The sequence below is a fragment of the Mchenga conophoros genome, linkage group LG11 (assembly GCF_057382185.1).
Source record: "Mchenga conophoros isolate Kocher_MC1m ecotype Shallow Benthic linkage group LG11, M_conophoros_male_GT1.1, whole genome shotgun sequence".
Classification (NCBI taxonomy): Eukaryota; Metazoa; Chordata; class Actinopteri; order Cichliformes; family Cichlidae; genus Mchenga; species Mchenga conophoros.
This window is the reverse complement of record NC_140536.1, coordinates 30,277,587-30,295,634: the sequence shown is the minus strand read 5'-3', so window position 1 is coordinate 30,295,634 and position 18,048 is coordinate 30,277,587. Positions and strand designations below refer to the sequence as shown.

The window sequence follows — 18,048 nt, the reverse complement described above, 5'->3', positions numbered from 1 at the left end:
TTATACTCTCCTACCCCAGTGAACCAGCACGTTAATTTGAGTGCGAGTCCAGGCAGGTCTCTCTATATGTGTGAACTTTCTCACTGGTGCAGTGGGTCCTCGGTCTTTTGAGTGGTCTCCTGATTAGGCCAGCTCACAATGGTGATGTGTCCTCCAGGGGCCCCCTGTCTGGAGCCACAGGCACTAATTAGACCGGTATCATTAATGAGTTAGTGTGAAAGAAGGTTCAGCCCACCTTGAGTTAACACTGAAGTGGGCAAAAAATAATAATCCAGCACCCCACAGGAGACAGGCTATCGTCACCTCAGCGAACATATAAAGCAATTTGTTAATTGGTGTGAAAATCCGCACAAACTTTGAAGCCATACATGTGCAAACGCATGCACACACTCTCACACCTTAATGTGAATACACATACTGATGTTCAGGGTACTCCATGAAGGCATTGCTTGTTAACATGCTACCTGGGATCAAAGAGGCAACAGCTGGAAGGAGAGAAGTTTGGAAGAGCCATTATTTGTTGAGGAAAAAAATTGCAGCCCAGTGTTGTGTTTGTCCTTCGGCAAACCTGGCAGAAAAAGAGGTTTCCACCATTTCACAAAAACGAATGGATATTTCTTTTTCTTTCTCACCATCATGTGAGGGACTCTTTGAAATACTCAGAGTACTTTTTTTTTTTTAAATCAAAGCTGGGAGGAAATGAATCACAGCTTCACTTGTGATCTAAGCCCGGAGATATAAAAGGGATCCACATGACTACTGTCCATTTCCACACCATTACAGCAACAGTCATGGCTGTAATAGGTTGAATTGGGCCATTGATTTCTCTCATGCACCCTCTTTCACCCACAAAACTAGTCTCTGCCAGTTCCGAGATACACCCATTTCTTTTTTGACTAAACATCACATGCTCAAAGACGGCTCACACACACACACACACACACAGACACACAAAAAACAGAAAAACACCACCAAATCTAAGCCACAAAGGGGCACAGACACACTCAGTCTCACACAAACACACACGGCCAATACAATATGTCCCAGCTTGAGTTCCTGGGGAGTTAAACAAAGAACTGAGTTTAAATTGGCCTTTAAAGAACTCCCCCAGAACAATCATGGAGTTGACTTGAGCCACTATAGAGTGTCAGAGGACTGCTTTAGAGAAAGAAGGGTAGTTAGGCTGAGGTCTATAGTGGAGTGAGTGGCTAATCTATAGTGTGACGACGCAAGAGCTTCTCTTGACCGGCTTCAATAGCCCTCCAATCAGGCCTGACTGCCCCTCAATCTTCGCTTAGTTTTTTTAACTTGCCTGTGATTGTGCGGCTTCATTAAGGGCCTATTTATCTTTCCCTGTACTACAGTCCTAAAAGGCTACATGACATGTTCAGCACACCCATGCACCGCCTACACAAGGACCTGGCAGATGCACGACTCCATTAGCACACAAAGAGAATCTAACATAGCGAAATCTGCTGGAATCACAGTCCAGTCAGCTGAAAACATTGCTACTTTTATTTTTCTTCCTAAACTGTGATAGTTTTAACAAATTTTTAACTTCTCTGTCCTCTGAAGCCGGCAGCCTCCATCTGCTAATCAGTGTTCCTCCTGCTTGATCGCTTCGTGAAAAAAAGAACAGAAAAAAGTCTCTTAAAAACAATCGTTCAGGTGATGAAGTAGCCTGCAAGGCGTTCGGTGTGTGGCTGTGCTGCAGCGTAATGCTGCCTGAACAAAATAGCAGACCAGGTGAACCCATGACCCCACAGAGACAGAGACCCTCCCAAACAAGCCACAACAAACAGCCTTCTGTAGCCACTCTCTGCCTTTGATCTGAAGAATCTGAGATGAGATCTGTTTCCTCTTCCCTCTCTTCTCTTGTGCCCTTTCTCTCTTTTCCTTTACAACACCTCCTTATACTTTTCCCTCCCCTCCCCGCTGAGCAGGTGTATTAAATGAGGTGACTATTCCGGCAGCACTGGGCCGCACCTCAAAGTGCAGTCTGTGAAGAGGGCTTTTCTCTCCCTCCCCCCCTCTTATCTTTCATCCCTTCTATATGCCCACCTCCTTTACTTTCCCTTTTCCTTTCCCTTTATCCCTCTCCATCCCCTTTACTGCGTTTAACATGTTCTCTCGTACTCTTGAATTTGAAATGGAGAGCGCCAGGCCTCTCATCTATTCGGATCTATCTACACCTCCCTGTCTATCTCCGTCTGCGAATATCTCGGCCTATTGTCTGTTTAGCTATATGTCTAATTATGCTGTCTCACTTATGCAATTAGTGCAAAAATAAATGGCTGCCATAGCTTTGTGTCTCCCCTTCACCCCTCCCATTGCAGGCTCTGAGAAAACAAATTATAGAGAACAATAGGTACAAATGGCTTCTGCACCAAACCACATGATGGATGCAGCCTGGGTTCCCTGCATCTCATCCCTTCCTTTTTTCCTCTTCCTCAATCACTCCCTTTACTCTCCCTCCCTTCTCCATTATCTTCGGCTCTATATGTCTCTGTTTGGATACAGGGGAGGACTTGAGCACTCTTTCGCCCAACTACCCGATCACTGTATGGCTGTATCATCCGTCTTCCCTTCTTGGCAATGACACTATATTCACACTGACATCATATTAAGCAGGCTCCCTTTTTTCCCCTATACCTTTCTTTCTCTCCCTCTTGCCTTGTCTCTTTCCCTTCCCCTGCTGTTGTCTCCGCAAGAACTCTCTTCTCCTCTATCCCCAAGAGCATTCTGTACACCATGACTGCAAAGCAAACGCTTGGGACTCTAAAGCAAACAGCAAGCATCCTGTGCCATAGCCCCATCTGTGGATAGTCTGAGCAGGGAACAATCAGTCCCTCTCCTCCTCCTCCTCTGCTTCGTTCTCTTTCCAGCCCCCTGGGATCTGCACAGCACTAGGATGCCTCAGTCAGACGGGTGCAATGTGCTGGAACAATGGTTGGGCTGCTTCCTCCAGGAGGGGTGTTAGGTTTACCTCAGCCAGCTTGGGAAGCACTTAGCCATGTGTTCTTGCCCTCCTCGCTGATGCTGCTTCGCAGGAATGTGGCAGAAAAGCTTCTTTCCAGCATACGCCTCCCTTACTTCTCTCTCGCACACCTGCTTCCCCCCACCCAGCCCACCTCCAGCTCTCTCTCTCACACACACACACACCCAAACACAGGTATGCACACAATCACTTTCTTTGCATTCAAGTGTACACTTGAGATCTAATGTTTAGCCTGAGGTGCTATTAATCCCCCTCGGACTTGCAGTCAGTTACAACTTTTCTTTTTTTGTTTTTTCACCTCTGCCATGCTCAAAGAAAAACAGCAGGTTTGGTTTCCACTGAAACAAGCATATCCATTACCTGAAATTCTAGGCTCCTGGCAGTAAATCCCTTTGACCCCCTCTGCCTCCCTCCTCTCCCTTTCTCTTCCTCCCCCTATTCTCATGCTGAGCCCATTGTTGTTTTTGCATCAGCTTTCTTACGCCAAAAGCAGACTTCAGGAGAGAGAAAGGGAGAGACACACCCCTCAACCAGTTAACTGCCACCCACCTCTACCAAACACCCTCCCTCCCACCCACCCACACACACACTTCGCTGCTACTCACGTCTCAACACAGCTCGATAACATTAACATGTTTTGCCATTGAGGGAGCTGCAGTTAAAGGCTTGATCAATACGCTTTGACTGACATCCCTCAGTTGATAGCAAATTGGTTGCCTTCTCTCGCAGACCTCCCAGCGAGAGTTTCTCAGCCCTGTCTGAAATTCTCTGCAGAAGAAATGTAAATAAAAGACATGGCTACACTTTCTCCAATCCTTCACACAGTCTCTTCCAACAATAGGAAGAACAACAGCAGCAGCAGCAGCACAGGACAATCATTGTGCAGAGGAAGACGAGGGCAAGCCACAACCAACCCACTATTTTGGTTAATGGTTGAGTCACCAACACAATATTAGCCACGGCGTTCCAGGCAGTTTCAACTGACAGGGTGAAGAGATGAAAATGAGAATAAGGAGTGAGCATGGACTTCTTCAAGGAACAAGTAGTTGGAATATTTATTCCCACAAGGGTACACACTCTTTCCATATCTAATAAAATGAGCAGCAGGCAGACAGTTTCTTGTTTCCTTGAATGTGTTTTTCACCCGTAGCTGGTTAAGGAGGTGACATGTCCTGAGAGCTGGAGCATCATTAATTAGACAGTTGGACTTTGACTAATCGCTCCAGAAAGAGCACACAGCCCTGAAGATGCCAAACACTCATCTCGGCTCATCATCCACAGCCCCAGCGTGCGCCCTTGACCTCTGTGGGTGCGCGAGTGTGTTCAGGGTGTTGCTTCCGTGAGATCCTTGTGATTCATTTCTGGATGATGTGCACACGCCATAGAAGCCCTAGTGCACTCTGCTGAATATTTCACATCTCCTTCTAATCAAGTGCCACTGCCAATCATAGTTTATGCAAAGAGAGTAAAAATAGAAGTAAAATAAATCTGCATCTAGTGCTAAATAAATGTTGTCTGATGGGATTCCCAACTGAACTTTTTTTTTTTCCTGAAACTCTTCCCAGCTGCCAGAATTCTACTCCAATAAAGCTATCTTTAATACAAGGTTAAGGAAAGCGGCTGGTGAAGATAACACAGGAACAGATATTGCTGCAACGCAGAAGATAAATTTCAATTTGCTGTTGGTTTCTGCGTCTCGGCAGGAGATATGAAATTCTTGTCTTGCAGGGCAAGAATTGATTGGAAAATAAAAATGAATGTGTGGTCTAGTGCATCTGTTGTATGTTGGTTTCTGGGCTTAAGGTCTTTTGAAATGGCGATATATCTCTGCAAAAGGAAGTGACACTTGCATTTTTAGGGAGGAGATAAATGCAATACAAGTCTTTCTTAAAATAGCTGCTACTGTATAAATTCAACTCTTTCCCTTGGGGGCCTGTTCTAATGACATGCACAGAATTAATCCCACTTTCTTCCTCTCTCTATTCTTTCCATTACTGTGTTTGTACAGAAGAATGAAAGAGTCAACAAATTTGTGCCGTCCCCCGCCCGTGTGTATGCTCACAACACAGCCCCGAAGAGTCACAACTGGGGAAGAAGACTCTAGGAAAATGGCAGGAAGCTCCCATTGTCCTGTTCCCTGTCATATCCTTTCCGGCTCCTCAAACCACCTCAGAGGAAGACACGCTGAGGATGTGCAGAGACAGACACAAGGAGAGAGTGAAGACAAAAGGAGGATGGGTGGGACGAGGTAAAAATAATAACAAAGAAGCCAAATGTCATCAACAGTTTGCTACCTGGCTACTTGGGCTTCCTGTGTTGAGCCATACCAGTGCGCACATCCACTTAAGTTGCTAACAGCTGATAACAAAGCCTCGGGACACACTGCCAAGTTCTTTATCTGTGTTTACCCACATGGCAAAGCTGATTAGAGATGAGCAACATTATGAAGCCCCATTGTTTCCTTTCTCATTCCAGTTTCTCCTTCCGTAAAAATGCTGCAAGTGAGTGTGCAGGAAGGGGGGCTCAGAGGATGTGAAGAAGAGCAGAAAGACAATGCCTCGTGTGCATGACGGGTCTTCAGGATGAAAGGAAATAACAGGTCTTTCTTGCAGATTTTGGACATTCATTACTGCCGGCTCGGGTGTGCCTGTGCGTGTGTGTGTTTGCATGACCACATCATTTGTAAAAAAGAAAAACTGGATGCCTTGCTCTAAAACTATTCATCCAGTCCAGTCACCTACAGTAATCTTGACAAAACTCTTAAAATGCACATGTTGGGATAAAGTTTAAAATATAAAAAAAGCATATGTGAATCTTTCGTTTTGTGTTTAGTTTCTAGAAATTTCAGATACAGCGTTAAAAACGAGCAACACGGACTGAACGTCGAGTTGACCACATGTTATCTATCTTTGCCCTGACTTTGTCTCACAAATTTTGCAAGGCACTTCTGTTCAAGAGTCAGCTGCATTCAGATTCTGCTGTGTCTGCACTTGGTGAACCTCATATCTTACACTCCTCCCTGGCTGGCTACAGTTCTTACCCCCAAACTTTCTGGCACTTAGTCTCTCTTACTTTATCTCCGATCTTTTTTATCACAGAGGAAAAGAAAAGAAAGGCGCATGATACAAGGAGAGGAGGTAAAACGGAGGCAGAAAGAGAGCGCATTGGTTTGTTTCTGTGTGTGTTTGTGCGACAGAGACAAGACTAACAAGACAGGGAAAGGTTAACAATGCTCAGCGGTCTTCTTCTGTGTTTACCCGCTGCTTGTCCGCTTAATCATCAAGACACTGGTGACACATCCAAGTCTTACCCCTCCTTTAAGACTCTCCTTCCATCTTCCACCCCCAACTTTGTCTTCAGTCTGACTCCCCTCCGAAAGAATTCAAAGAGCAGCAAAACAGCAGTTCATAAAATATGCGCAGCTCCCTAAAACAAAACCTCCCAGGCCATGTTGTCACTGCATCCTCAAGCATCGTTGTACTCTATATTTTAAAGACAAATCTGGTAATGGGAAAACCCAGGCTGGTAATGCGGGGAGGAGGGAGCTGGGGCTGCATTTATCACTTTCTCTGCTTGAGTTTATTTCTATGTTTGTGTCTGTATGAGGTATGAATGCGAACAGGCTTTCAACCGTCGGTGAAAGTCTCCCATCTGCCTGCGGCCCATTAAGCAGATACGCTCTCCTGTCCCCGTGTTCCACAGTCACACATTCTGCGACCGGGCAAAAAGTAAAAAAAAAAAAAAAAATGCTGTGAGAAGAAGCAAGGTGGAAAATTTTCACACTGCCACACTATAGTGAAACATGAGTGGCGACACGACTTAAGAGGAATGGAGAGAAACTTGTAATCTTAGCTCACAGCCTTTGAACTTGGCCCGATGAGACGCAAGCGACCCAAAGCAAAAGGTTCCAAAGAAGAGCTCACTGAAGATTACTCGGAATACTGATTCAGTGTGGAATCCAATTCCTGTGGGAGCCCAGGGGACTATCCGGGAAAGTAAATTATCTGTGTTGTAGTACAGACTACATACTTACAAAATGTATGCAATATGCCATACATAAATTTCAAAGTGAGGCCATGTGTTGGAGCCAAATTTGGATACCACAAAATACATTTATGAGTGCAAAGAATTTTGAGCATCTGTGACTCTTTATAAGACTGACACAATAAATGAGGTCTAGGGTCTCTTAGGTTCTAATTAGGGCAGCTGTTACCATTTTCATTATTTGTGTGCCTGAGTGTGAAAGGGGGGAGAGTGAGTGTGTGCGTGTTGGGGTCCGGAAAATATGCCACTGTCTGGCTACTGCTCCTTTTCATCCAGCTGTTGTTAGTCTATCAGGGAGTGGAGGTTTACTCGTTTCACATTCCTCCCCGGAGCCTTGAATGATGACAAAACCACGCTGAAGGTAAAGATGTACGCACAACACATGGCCATTGGGCATGCTTGGGCTTTTGGTGAAAGTCTGTCTGAGGTGAAAATACAATAAAGCCTAAAGGATTTCAATTTCATTATGCTATCTTTTCTGCCTCCCCACGATCCTCTTCCTCCACTCACCCTGGAAAACATCTGTGTTTAGTGCGAGGTTGTTGTCTATTCTCTTGCATTCAAATTTAATTATTATTTTTCCTCATCCCAAAGTGTTAATACCGCGCTCTAGTTTATCGACGCTGAAAAATGCTGATAAGTCAACAGTTGCTCAGTGTTAATTGCCGAAAGCGTCTTTTCTACAACAAGAGCAGCACAAAACGAGTCAAATAAATTGTAGCAGCTGTTCAGAAAGCCTGCTTGCTTTTTTTTTTGTTTGTTTTTGTTTCGTAATAATTGCATTTAAGCCTAAAAACACATCTGTTTTCGGCATCGTTCTGTTAATTCTATTACAGGATAACTAATAATAAGTTACAACGTTGAAGTGTGGAGGGAAAACAAAAGCTGACAAGTCGCATTTTCAAAACAAGACGTGCATCAAAAACATTCTTTCTCCTCACAATTCCTTCAAAATGAAAGCATTTTGAAATCTCGATACTGGAAGGTCTGGGGCACAATGAGCAGACTTTGTTATAATCACTCATAAACTCTGTTCTGCCAATAAAAAAGCAACAGGGGGTGGTGGTGGTGTTTGTGTAGGAGAGAGAGGGTGGGGGGGAAACAGGTGCATTATGTCTGCCCGTCTCAAGAAAAACAAATGCTCTCCCTCTCTAGTTTGTGTCTCCCTCATTCTCTGCCCCTTTGCTTTCTCGCTGCCTCCCCCTCTTCCCCGCTCTCACTCTTACCATCTCAAATGCGTGTCCTCGGGAGACCGTGCAGTCCCCGTTGGAAGATACACCGTGTCCGTTTTTGCCCGTTTACGCACCACATGAAAGGAAAAGAAACTTTAGACGCAATCCTGTCAGCTCAGCAGAAACCCCCTCTGGCTTTTGTGTTTTCCCCCATTCTTTTTCTTTTTGTTTAAGGGAATGCAGCGTGTGCAACACCGGCCAACTTCAGGGCAAAAAAAAAGATGCAGGGAGCTGCAATGAGCTGTCTCATACCCAGCTTTAATTGTTCTGTTATCACCTGCTTAAATGCGCATTCTTGACGAGCCTCGTTAAAAAAAAAACAACAACAACAAAAAAGCATCTTATTTAAAAGACACTCGCGTGTGGAGAAACACTGCGGTCAGGCGCAACCGGTCCCCAGATTTAAGAAATCAAATAAGTGAAACTTTCCGTCTGTGCACCCTCGTACAATGATTCGGAGCCTTTCCATTCAAAACAAGAAAGCTCACTTCGCTCAGGCTTCCGATGTTTGAATAAGATCAGGGGGGCAAAAATCACTGCGAATCTCACTTACGCAGTGCCATTTCTCATCAAGGACTGCTCGCAGACAGAGAAACCTCCTGATGTAATCACTCTTTCAGAACTAATTAAACATTTACCGGCAATTAACAGCAGTGAAATGTAGCATTGCAGCAGATCAGATGCCCACACTACTACAGCAGCGCACTGAATGGCTTGACGCAGCGCGCCAGCACGGAGCGCGGTCCATCCTTCCCCGTTAATAAGGACCCGGGTGGTTAAATGATAGCAAACAAAAGAGTATCTTACCTGTGACCATCACGCAAAAGATGAGGTATAACGAAGACATTTTAGTTGCTCTTGCCGCTGATTGTATTCTATGGAAAGAGTCTCGCTCCGTCTATGCGACTGAGCTGGTTATGGTCCACCGCGGCACCGGGCTCGGGATCACCGGAGATTCGTCTACAATAGCATCCAGTTTAAAGAAACGACTCAGAATGGTCCGAGCAGTCAGTAAACTCGCAGTTAGCAATACATCTCCACAGTTGGTAACTTTCCCCTCTGCATCAGCTTCTTTCCCAGTCTCCGTTCCTTGCCACTGTGGCACAGCTCTCGCCTCACTGTGCTCTCCAGCAGTCCATTAGAGAATCGGGCGTTTCAATCAGAAGGTTCATCCAGAGTCCACTTTGTAACCTGCTTCAGCATGCTGCGCGAAAAAAAGCGATCACTCCTCCTCGACAGTGCGCAGTGATAACCTCGGTGAAGTTACCTCTCGCCCCTCCGCTGGAGTCTCTCACTCTGTTCCCTCTATAACACACTCACTCCCGCTTCTCTCTCTCTCTCATACACACTCTTCCCCGATCGGTCTCCTCGGTTTACTCTCCCTCCTGCCAATTGGAAATGCGCACTGACAGTCATCTGGTGGTGGTACTGGGTAGCCAAATCTGGCAGAAGCTGAGCCTGAGGAGCCCCTTCTTCCTCAGATGCTTGCCGGGGGGGGGGACCCCCGCCCCTAAGGGACTGTGATTGGCTGAGCAGGCATCACGAGGAGGGCATTTAAAAAACTTATTCACAGTTAAATGACTGCTCTAACAGCTTTGGGTGAAAAAACGCTTGAATAATATGAATCCACAGAATAGGATGCTGGAAAAGCAATGTGCTCCCTGTCCTGTAGGGGAAAATGCAGATTCTTGCTGTTGCCATTAGTTTCTTTTTCCAAATCATACACAGCACAAAAGCACTTGCCCCTTCCTCATTTCAAAGTTTGTGTGTGTGTGTGTTTTTTTGTTGTTGTATATTTGTCACGTTTGAATGTTTCAGATCGTTAAAGAAATTTTGATATTAGACAAAGCAAATCTTAGCAAATTCAAACTGCAGTTTTAACATGATGCTTACATGACATAAGCAAAAGAAATATTAAAACCCACCTGGCTCTGTGTGAAAATGTAATTGCCCCCTAAGCCTAATAACTGGTGCTGCCACACTTGGCAACAAGAACCTCAATCAAGTGTTCGTGTAAGCTGGCAATGAGTCTTTCACACCACTGTGGAGGAATTTTGGCCCACTCTTCTTTGCAGAATTGTTTTAATTCAGCCCGTTGGAGGATTTTCAAGCATGAACAGCCTGTTTAAGGTCATGCCAAATCATTTCCATTGGATGCAAGTCTGGACTTTGACTAGGCCACTCCAAAACCTTCATTTGTTTTGTTGAGCCGTTCAAAGGTGAGCTTGCTGGTGTGTTTTGGATCATTGTCCTGCTCCATAACTCAAGCCTTAGGGTACAAACTGGCCAAACATTCTGCTTCAGGGTTTTCTGGTTTAGAGCAGAATTCATGGTTTCATCAATTATAACAAGTTGTTCAGCAGTCTCTGACCATCACACTACCACCACCATGTTTGACTGTTGGTATGAAATTTATGAAATGCTGTCTTAATTTTATGCCAGATGTAACGGGACTCAAACCTTTCAAAAAGTTCAGTTTTTGTCTCGTCAGTCCACACAATATTTCCCCAAAGGCCTTGTGGATGATCAAGATGTTGTTTTGCAAATGCGAGATGAGTCTTTATGCTCTTTTTGGTCAGCAGTGATTTTCTCCTTGGACTCTCCCATGGATGCCATTTTTGCTCAGTCTCTTTCTTATTGGTGAATCATGAACTCTGAGGCAGATGAGGCCTGCAGTTCTGTAAATGTTGTTCTAGATTCTGTTGTGGCCTTCTTTGAGTAATTTGTGTAGGTTGGTCACTCCTGGGAAGGTTCACCACCATTCCAGGTTTTCTCCATTTATGGATAACGACTCTCACCATCATTCACTGGCCATCATGTGTTGCTTTCTGACATCTTTTGGCCACTTCACCTCGCCAGACAGGATCTATTCATGGGTTTTCTTAATTCAGCAGGTCTAGCAGTAATCGACCCTGGCTGGTGAAAGTGAACTCAACTTTCCAAAAAATGTGGTTAATTACAGTAAATGAATTTAAACTCAAATTTATGTAATTTTTCTTCAAACAATAACTGTATCTTCGTCATTTATTCATTAGCTATGGTAATGCTTTATATGCCACAGACAACATTTCAATGTGAGAAGGAAAATCCAAAGACTGGCTTCATTTTAAATATGCACAAAATCTTCCTTCCTCTCAGTGAAGTTACACAGCAACTCTCCTATTTTGGTCAGACAAGGGCCAAATTTAGCACCCAAATCAATCCCTGCCTTCCATTATGAAACATATTTAGAAGTTAATGAGAATGGGTATGAAGAATCAGTTAAAGATGTTTGGACAATCTGTATAATGATCACTTGACACATAAACCCCCAACACAGATGAAATAATAGCAGAAACCATCAGCTGCTGTTTCAGAAGAGTAAACTAGTTTAGTTGATGAGCCTTTTGTCTTTTATGTACTCACTTTCTCCCACACAACTGATGACTTTTACCCCAGCCATGTGTCACTATTATTTCAGTTACAATGATAACTGGATTTTTAGTTAGTCATGGAAGTTTTTTCAGTTAGTTATTGTTCAGCGTCATGTAGTGGGCACCAAAGAGAACAGAAGAGAACAGAATCATTATCATATTTCAACAAACGCTAAGGCTTCTATAAAGAGATGAAAACACTGCAGTCTATCACTTGCCTGTGGCTGTTTGTAGGCTTGTTCTTTGATGTTGTTCATTAGTTATTCAAGGATCTATTGATTAACCAAAATAATAGGCCTCGGAGTCATCTGGTTAATCAGTCTTTCACACATGCAAAGAATGAATTTAATGTTAACACATCCACCCTTTAGAGACACACACATGTGTGAGTGTGCACACACACAGACACATAAATACATGTGCCCTGTTAGCACATCCAGGTGGTTGAAGCACCATAACACTGTGAAAAATTCATCAAAGTGTGCAGACTTGGACACAGAGGACTTCAGCATGTGTTGATGTGTTCCTAAATAAATAAACAAATAAAATAAATAATGAAATAAAAAAGCATCAACAGCAAAAATAAGAATCTCTCTTTTTGACATTTAGCATTGCATTTAATTAAACAGTGAACCACGCGGTGATTAGGGCTCACGCCTCATGAGGGTGCCCCCCTCCCCAAACAGTAGTTTTAAAACCCTGGGGCTGGCCTTCCTGTTTATTGCCTCCCTGTAATGCAAACATAAGGGTCCCCTGCCAGTAAACACATGTTGATGGAAAAAACAGCTTGCACAGCTGGGAAGCCAACCCAGGTTAGAGTGACTGAGCACATGGGTAAATGAGCACACACACACACACACACACACACACACACACACACACACACACACACACACACACACACACACACAGATACTTGGTTATTGTACTTGTGTCAGTGTGCAAATCAGGTTGAGTATAGGAAGGATAATCAAAGGAAATCATTCATCAATAACACACACACACAACACATAGTGTGTGTTTGCTGGGCCATAGTGAGCATGTGTTAAACCGTCATGGAGTGACTGAAGGCAGGGTTAGGGTGAGCTGTAAAACAGCAGGGTGTCTCCACCAGTTGTGCTGTGATAATAAAATCAACATCCATTGTGCAAAGTCTGTCACCAGGCATGCTGCTGTGATTGAAATGTATGATTTCCTATGGCTCGCACAGATGGACAGATAGATGAGGGCAAAACAGATGATACTTGCATCAGCATCAGTTCGAGGCAATAGTCTTAATTATATTGGCCTCCGTGGCATCAAATGGAGGGCGCCCTTGCTCCCCGAGCTTTTGAGCCTGTGAATAATTTATAAATAAAAAGGGGGTTTTCAGCTGTGGGTTTATTAATAATAAATATGGTTTGATATTTACTAAACTGTTCAGAGGGAGAAAGGGGTGACAGTTAAGACATCGTTTGCATGGTAATTGTAGGGAGGTAATAAATAAGGCATGAAGTGGAGATATATGGAAATGTGATTCACAGGGAAATGAGAATAATTTAACAAAATATTATCCCAGTCCCTATTTGACCTGGGGTCAATTAAAAAAAAGAGAGAGAGAGATGTCAGTCATGGCGAATGGAGTTGCACTTTAAAATTACAATCCCTTGCGTTCTCTTTTGTCTGGCTGGAGAGTGGCTAACGCTCAAGTGGGGGGAAAATGCATTCATACTGACACAAAACATTTGTTTATCTCGAATGAATATTAAGGAGAATAAAAATCATCCTCATCATTGCTACCAGAGGAAAAGAAGACATTTCTCTATCAAAACTGAACTCTGAGCGGCTCGAGCTGAAAGCCGAGGAATGCGAGTTGTGTTTTGCTTCAAAATCTTCTGTTCTTCTGGAAAAACTCTGCGTGGTTTTCAATGAAAACACATATTGCGCTGGTGCTATAAAAACGTTTTCTATAAAAATATGAAAAGTTCAAACACAAACTAATCATTTTCCCCTACCTGAGTCATGAAATACAGAGCGATTAACATCTTGCTCTATATACTGTGGTGTATGTCCATATTGCAGTGATTCAGTTCCTGGTCTAAGGTTTATGCTACTATCCATATGAGAAACATTACACCAGCTCTTACTGTAATTGTGATATTGAATGTTGAGCTGATCTGTGTCAACCATAACTCTAAATGCCGCTACAAGCTCATAATTCATGAGGACATTTACCTTTACTAGGAAGTGGTATCCATCTGCACGGCTCACAAGCAATTCAAAACCTGTCTCCTCTCTCCCATTCCGCTAGGATGATGTCAGGCTACTGCATCGGTCTGAAATCTGCAATTAAGCATTTTCCTTCCGCGTGATTGATGAGCAGGAGGAGGTCCATTAAAGCTCAACATGTAACCCGGGGCTCACTCTGAAGTCTACAGGACTATTTCCAGGCTCATATCAAATCCATGTCCTCTGCCCTAATATCAGAATATGACTCTGGCCACCCATGGATTCTGTTTTTGTCTGTAATGAAAGTCTCTCCGGGGATAAGGTTGAGGGATTCTTTTCCTCAGGGGTCAAGGAGAGGTTGAGGCTTCTGGCCCATGCTGTGCTTAGAAAAGGGTGTGGATTACAGGAATGTGGATGTTGACCTCAGTATCTACACATATATTGAAAAGATCTACGGTCTGATATTACACTAGATAAATAAGCAGCAAAGCTTTGACAGAATCGCCATTGTTTGACCCGGGATGAAGAGGGCTTTGTTTCCATCTCATGCGTGCTTGCACAATTTCTTCGTCCTCTTTTCGCAAGCCAGCACTTCGTCAACCTATCGTGCATTTTTCCCCCACTTCTTCACTAAAGTCGTTGCAGCATCGCCCGAATTTAAGATCAGACCGGCTGGGTCCTTGCCCGGCATGAGTGTGTTTTCGCTGATAAGTACAGCAGTAAGCTGTCTAAAATATTCATAGACTGATGCAGAGTTGTTGTCCCTTGATGGGCCTCACCATGTGCAACATCTGTTCCTGATGTCATGGCGCGTTCTTGTGTGCCAGAAAAGCCCTGATGGTGTCCGTGGCATCTCTCCTCATTTCTACTGCCGTAAGCCAAGTCCAGGCACACTCCTCTCCGCTCAGCTCCGATAAATAGCTGAGACAACGATAGTGATTCAGTCGCCCGGACAGAACTATTGAACACATCTGCTAATCCATACACATAGATTTAGTCACTCCGGTCTCACACTGACATCAGCAATTCTGCCATTCACTGATAAATGTGTCAGTTGATTGTTGGCCCTATCAACAGCCCACGATGATTTGGAGACCATTCCACAATGAGTTGCTGCGCAGTAGGTCGGAGGAGTGAATACATCGTAAGCTGTCAAAGCATTAATGCACTTAGCTCAATAAAAATCTAACATATACATTTATGTTCTAATGCTGCACTTAACATTGCGTTATGCAATTAAAATGTCAAGTTTAACATAAGCAGCCGGATTGTTTTGAGCAGCCTACTGTTGACACCGACTCCACGTATCTATGACAACGTGAGGGATGGAAACAGAGTCGGCATTAGTCAAGGTGAATCCCGTCCTGGACGCACCGTCCATACGAGGCCACGGCTGCAGTCACAGTTCCCTCGTCACTGGACTTGCCTCGCTGTCTGCTGACAATCACATCAATAGGCCACGACTGGCTGCTTGTTTTGTGCCATGATCCCTTGCTGCTCATGCTGCTGAAAAAAAAATAAATAACCAAGCTCTGCACTGCTATAAATAATGGATGACTCGTCCACTGTCACTTTTCATAGCATGTCAAGCCACGGCCTGGCCATTATTAGGGTCTGTCCTCTCCCCCTTTCTGCCTCTGACTCCAGTTTTGTTATTGTTCTGGTCGACTTGCCTGCACACCTCCTCGGCGGGTCGGCTGTCAGTCTTTCTCTCAGTTGTTGCAGTTGATGGTAGCCACAGAGAAGAAAAACATTCTCCGGGGGCCTTATACAAAAACGGGTGATATGGCAAGCCTCCGCTGGTCTGGCAGTGGGAAATCTGCCTTGAACAGGTAGCAAAGCACTTTCAGCTTAAGGTCTGTCAGGGCTTGAGATTGACCTCATCGTCTTGACACAGACTGTCTGTTGCTCTCAGAACCCATGAAAAGCTAAGAATGTTGCTTTAAAGTCAAAAAACAAGCACACACACTGGGTACAAAAAGAAGAGACTGCTTACTTAACCAGACACACAATACGCCCCAGTCCACTCGTCCAACAGGAGAAATCATGGATTATTTACACATGCAGCTGCGTCTGAGAAAAATGAATGAGGAACATCTGGCTGAAGGGGGAATATGAGAGAAAGATAAGAGAAAGATTTAGTCATTTGGCCTATGGAACACAAACACGAGGGTGTGTTGTAGAATCAGAGGAGGTTGTTATTTTAGGGGGACTTAAAAACTGTTTTACTCTCCATATCAGTTTCAGCTCTGTTTGTTCAAAATGTGCTTCGGTGCCACCAGGCCAAGCCCGAGGCAAGCGGTGTCCACCAGCAGCTCTCGGCTCCCGCAGACCGAGCCAGCCTCTCCATCTGCAGAGTAATAGCATCAAATCAAGGCCTGCAGCAAACAAACCCTGACAGATCCTCTCATTTGGGATTCACTTTGGGACAGCTGTGGTGCCATCCAAAAAGGGGGGACAGAGAGGGGGAAGCCAGCAGTCAGTAATGTATGCAGAGTGCCTGCACGTCCTGGATGACAGCAACATGAGCGCTTGTCACAGGAGACATCAGTTCTACTTAGTCACAGCGCTGCGGGGCAATCCATATGACTGCAGTGCCGTGCGAACTCTATTAATAGTTATCTACCTTTCAGGAGTTATTATGCTGAGTAGGGGATGACAAAGGAATATAATGGAATAAGTCCCAAATGAGGAAAGGAAACAGGGTCTGCGGAGCATCCTTTTTGCCACTGAGGTTGTTACAACTTGAGAATCTTCCTCCAATCTCCTCTCTCTCACCCCGTTCCTAGCAGCCTTATGCCAGACCCACATTTTATGTGAGAGGCATTTTAAGGATTAGTTATGGGGCAGGGGGAGGGGACGGGGTGGGGGTAATGATACTGGAGGAAAAGATGAGCAAAAGCGGGGTGCAAAGGAAGAGCTGAGACAAGGCGAAATAGATTGATGGCAGAGAATAGAGCTCACTAGAGGTCCTGTTGCCACTGAGAAACTCAATGCAGTGCTTGAGTCAGACTGGATCCAAAATGTCTTAAGCCAGGTAGTGACTCATTTTATTGCAGCATGCCTGGGCTTTAAGTATCAATACTTCCTGAAGCCATGTGATATGCACCTTAGTGTGTATCTTCCATTTAAAACAGCATTCTATTTGATTTCATTGATTGAATTAATTAATAACAGATGACACTGCAGCTTGTCACTCTGTTTAGATCAAGTGCGTTGCAGTTAGGGCTGATTCATCCTCGGTCTACTCAGAGGAATTCTCCATAAGTCCAATACAGATCAGGCCCAAAATGTCTGACTGGTGAAGGTCTCGTGAAGAGGGAGGAAAAGGTAATGCAGGAAAGACAGGTGGACCTGTTTAAAAATCAAGGTCTTGAGTTGGCCACGGTTAATTTTTCATCATACTCCTAAATTAAAAATGTGGATGGTCATCACTTATTTGTCAAATTGTCTTCGCTCCAAAAAGATGAACGTCACATCAGGTTTGCAAAAAGGTCAGGGGAGCCAACAGCTAGGGAGGAGGAAGAGCGGATCAAAGACTGCTGATCCCACCAAATGCTCTGCAAAACCGCCTTGTTTAAGGGGGCTTTTACTCTAAATGGAGTCCCTGAACTTTTACACTAAGTAGAGATGACAGGATTTCAAATACAACATCTGGAATGGTTTGGCATACTTGTTCAAAGTACTTTCACGGTCCGGTATAAATATGGGGGAAGATATAAACAAAGTATACCACGGCATCCATACATCCTCCACTTAAGCCTAAAAAGCCTTTAAGTTAATGCCCACATGCTCTAAATCAATACCAAATTCTGCTCACTGTAAGCAAAAATATGTATCTTAGTTTCCCTGGATTGTAAAAACCACTCACATCCGTTGTAGATATAATGTAAAGTGAATCCATTGGATTTCAGCATATTATTTGATTAACTCTCACTGTCCATCATTGCTTGACTGTTTCTATTCTTCTATGTCTTTTTCCTTGTTCTTGGAAAGGAGAAGCAGTGTGTCAGAAGTAAAAACACAGTAAAGTAATTAACTTCCCCCCCATTTATGCTCACCGTTCCAACATTTCTAGAATTAAGTGTAAGAAAAAAAGGAAGAAGAGAGGGAAAATGATGGGTGTTGCTTCTACTTCTTCAAAATTGCAAAT

General features: G+C 44.1%; 1 protein-coding gene across 3 annotated transcripts in view; it reads right to left on the bottom strand.

Moving 5' to 3' along the window:
* The window catches only part of kirrel2 (kirre like nephrin family adhesion molecule 2), a 35,614-nt gene extending 25,893 nt beyond the window's left edge, over positions 1-9,721 (bottom strand). For all 3 annotated transcript variants that reach the window (XM_085292425.1, XM_085292424.1, XM_085292426.1), the window contains exon 1: positions 9,082-9,721. In XM_085292425.1, coding sequence (XP_085148551.1) covers positions 9,082-9,121 — 40 coding nt within the window. In that variant the 5' untranslated portion in view covers positions 9,122-9,721. The remainder of the gene's footprint in view (positions 1-9,081) is intronic.
* Positions 9,722-18,048: the final 8,327 nt, after the last annotated feature.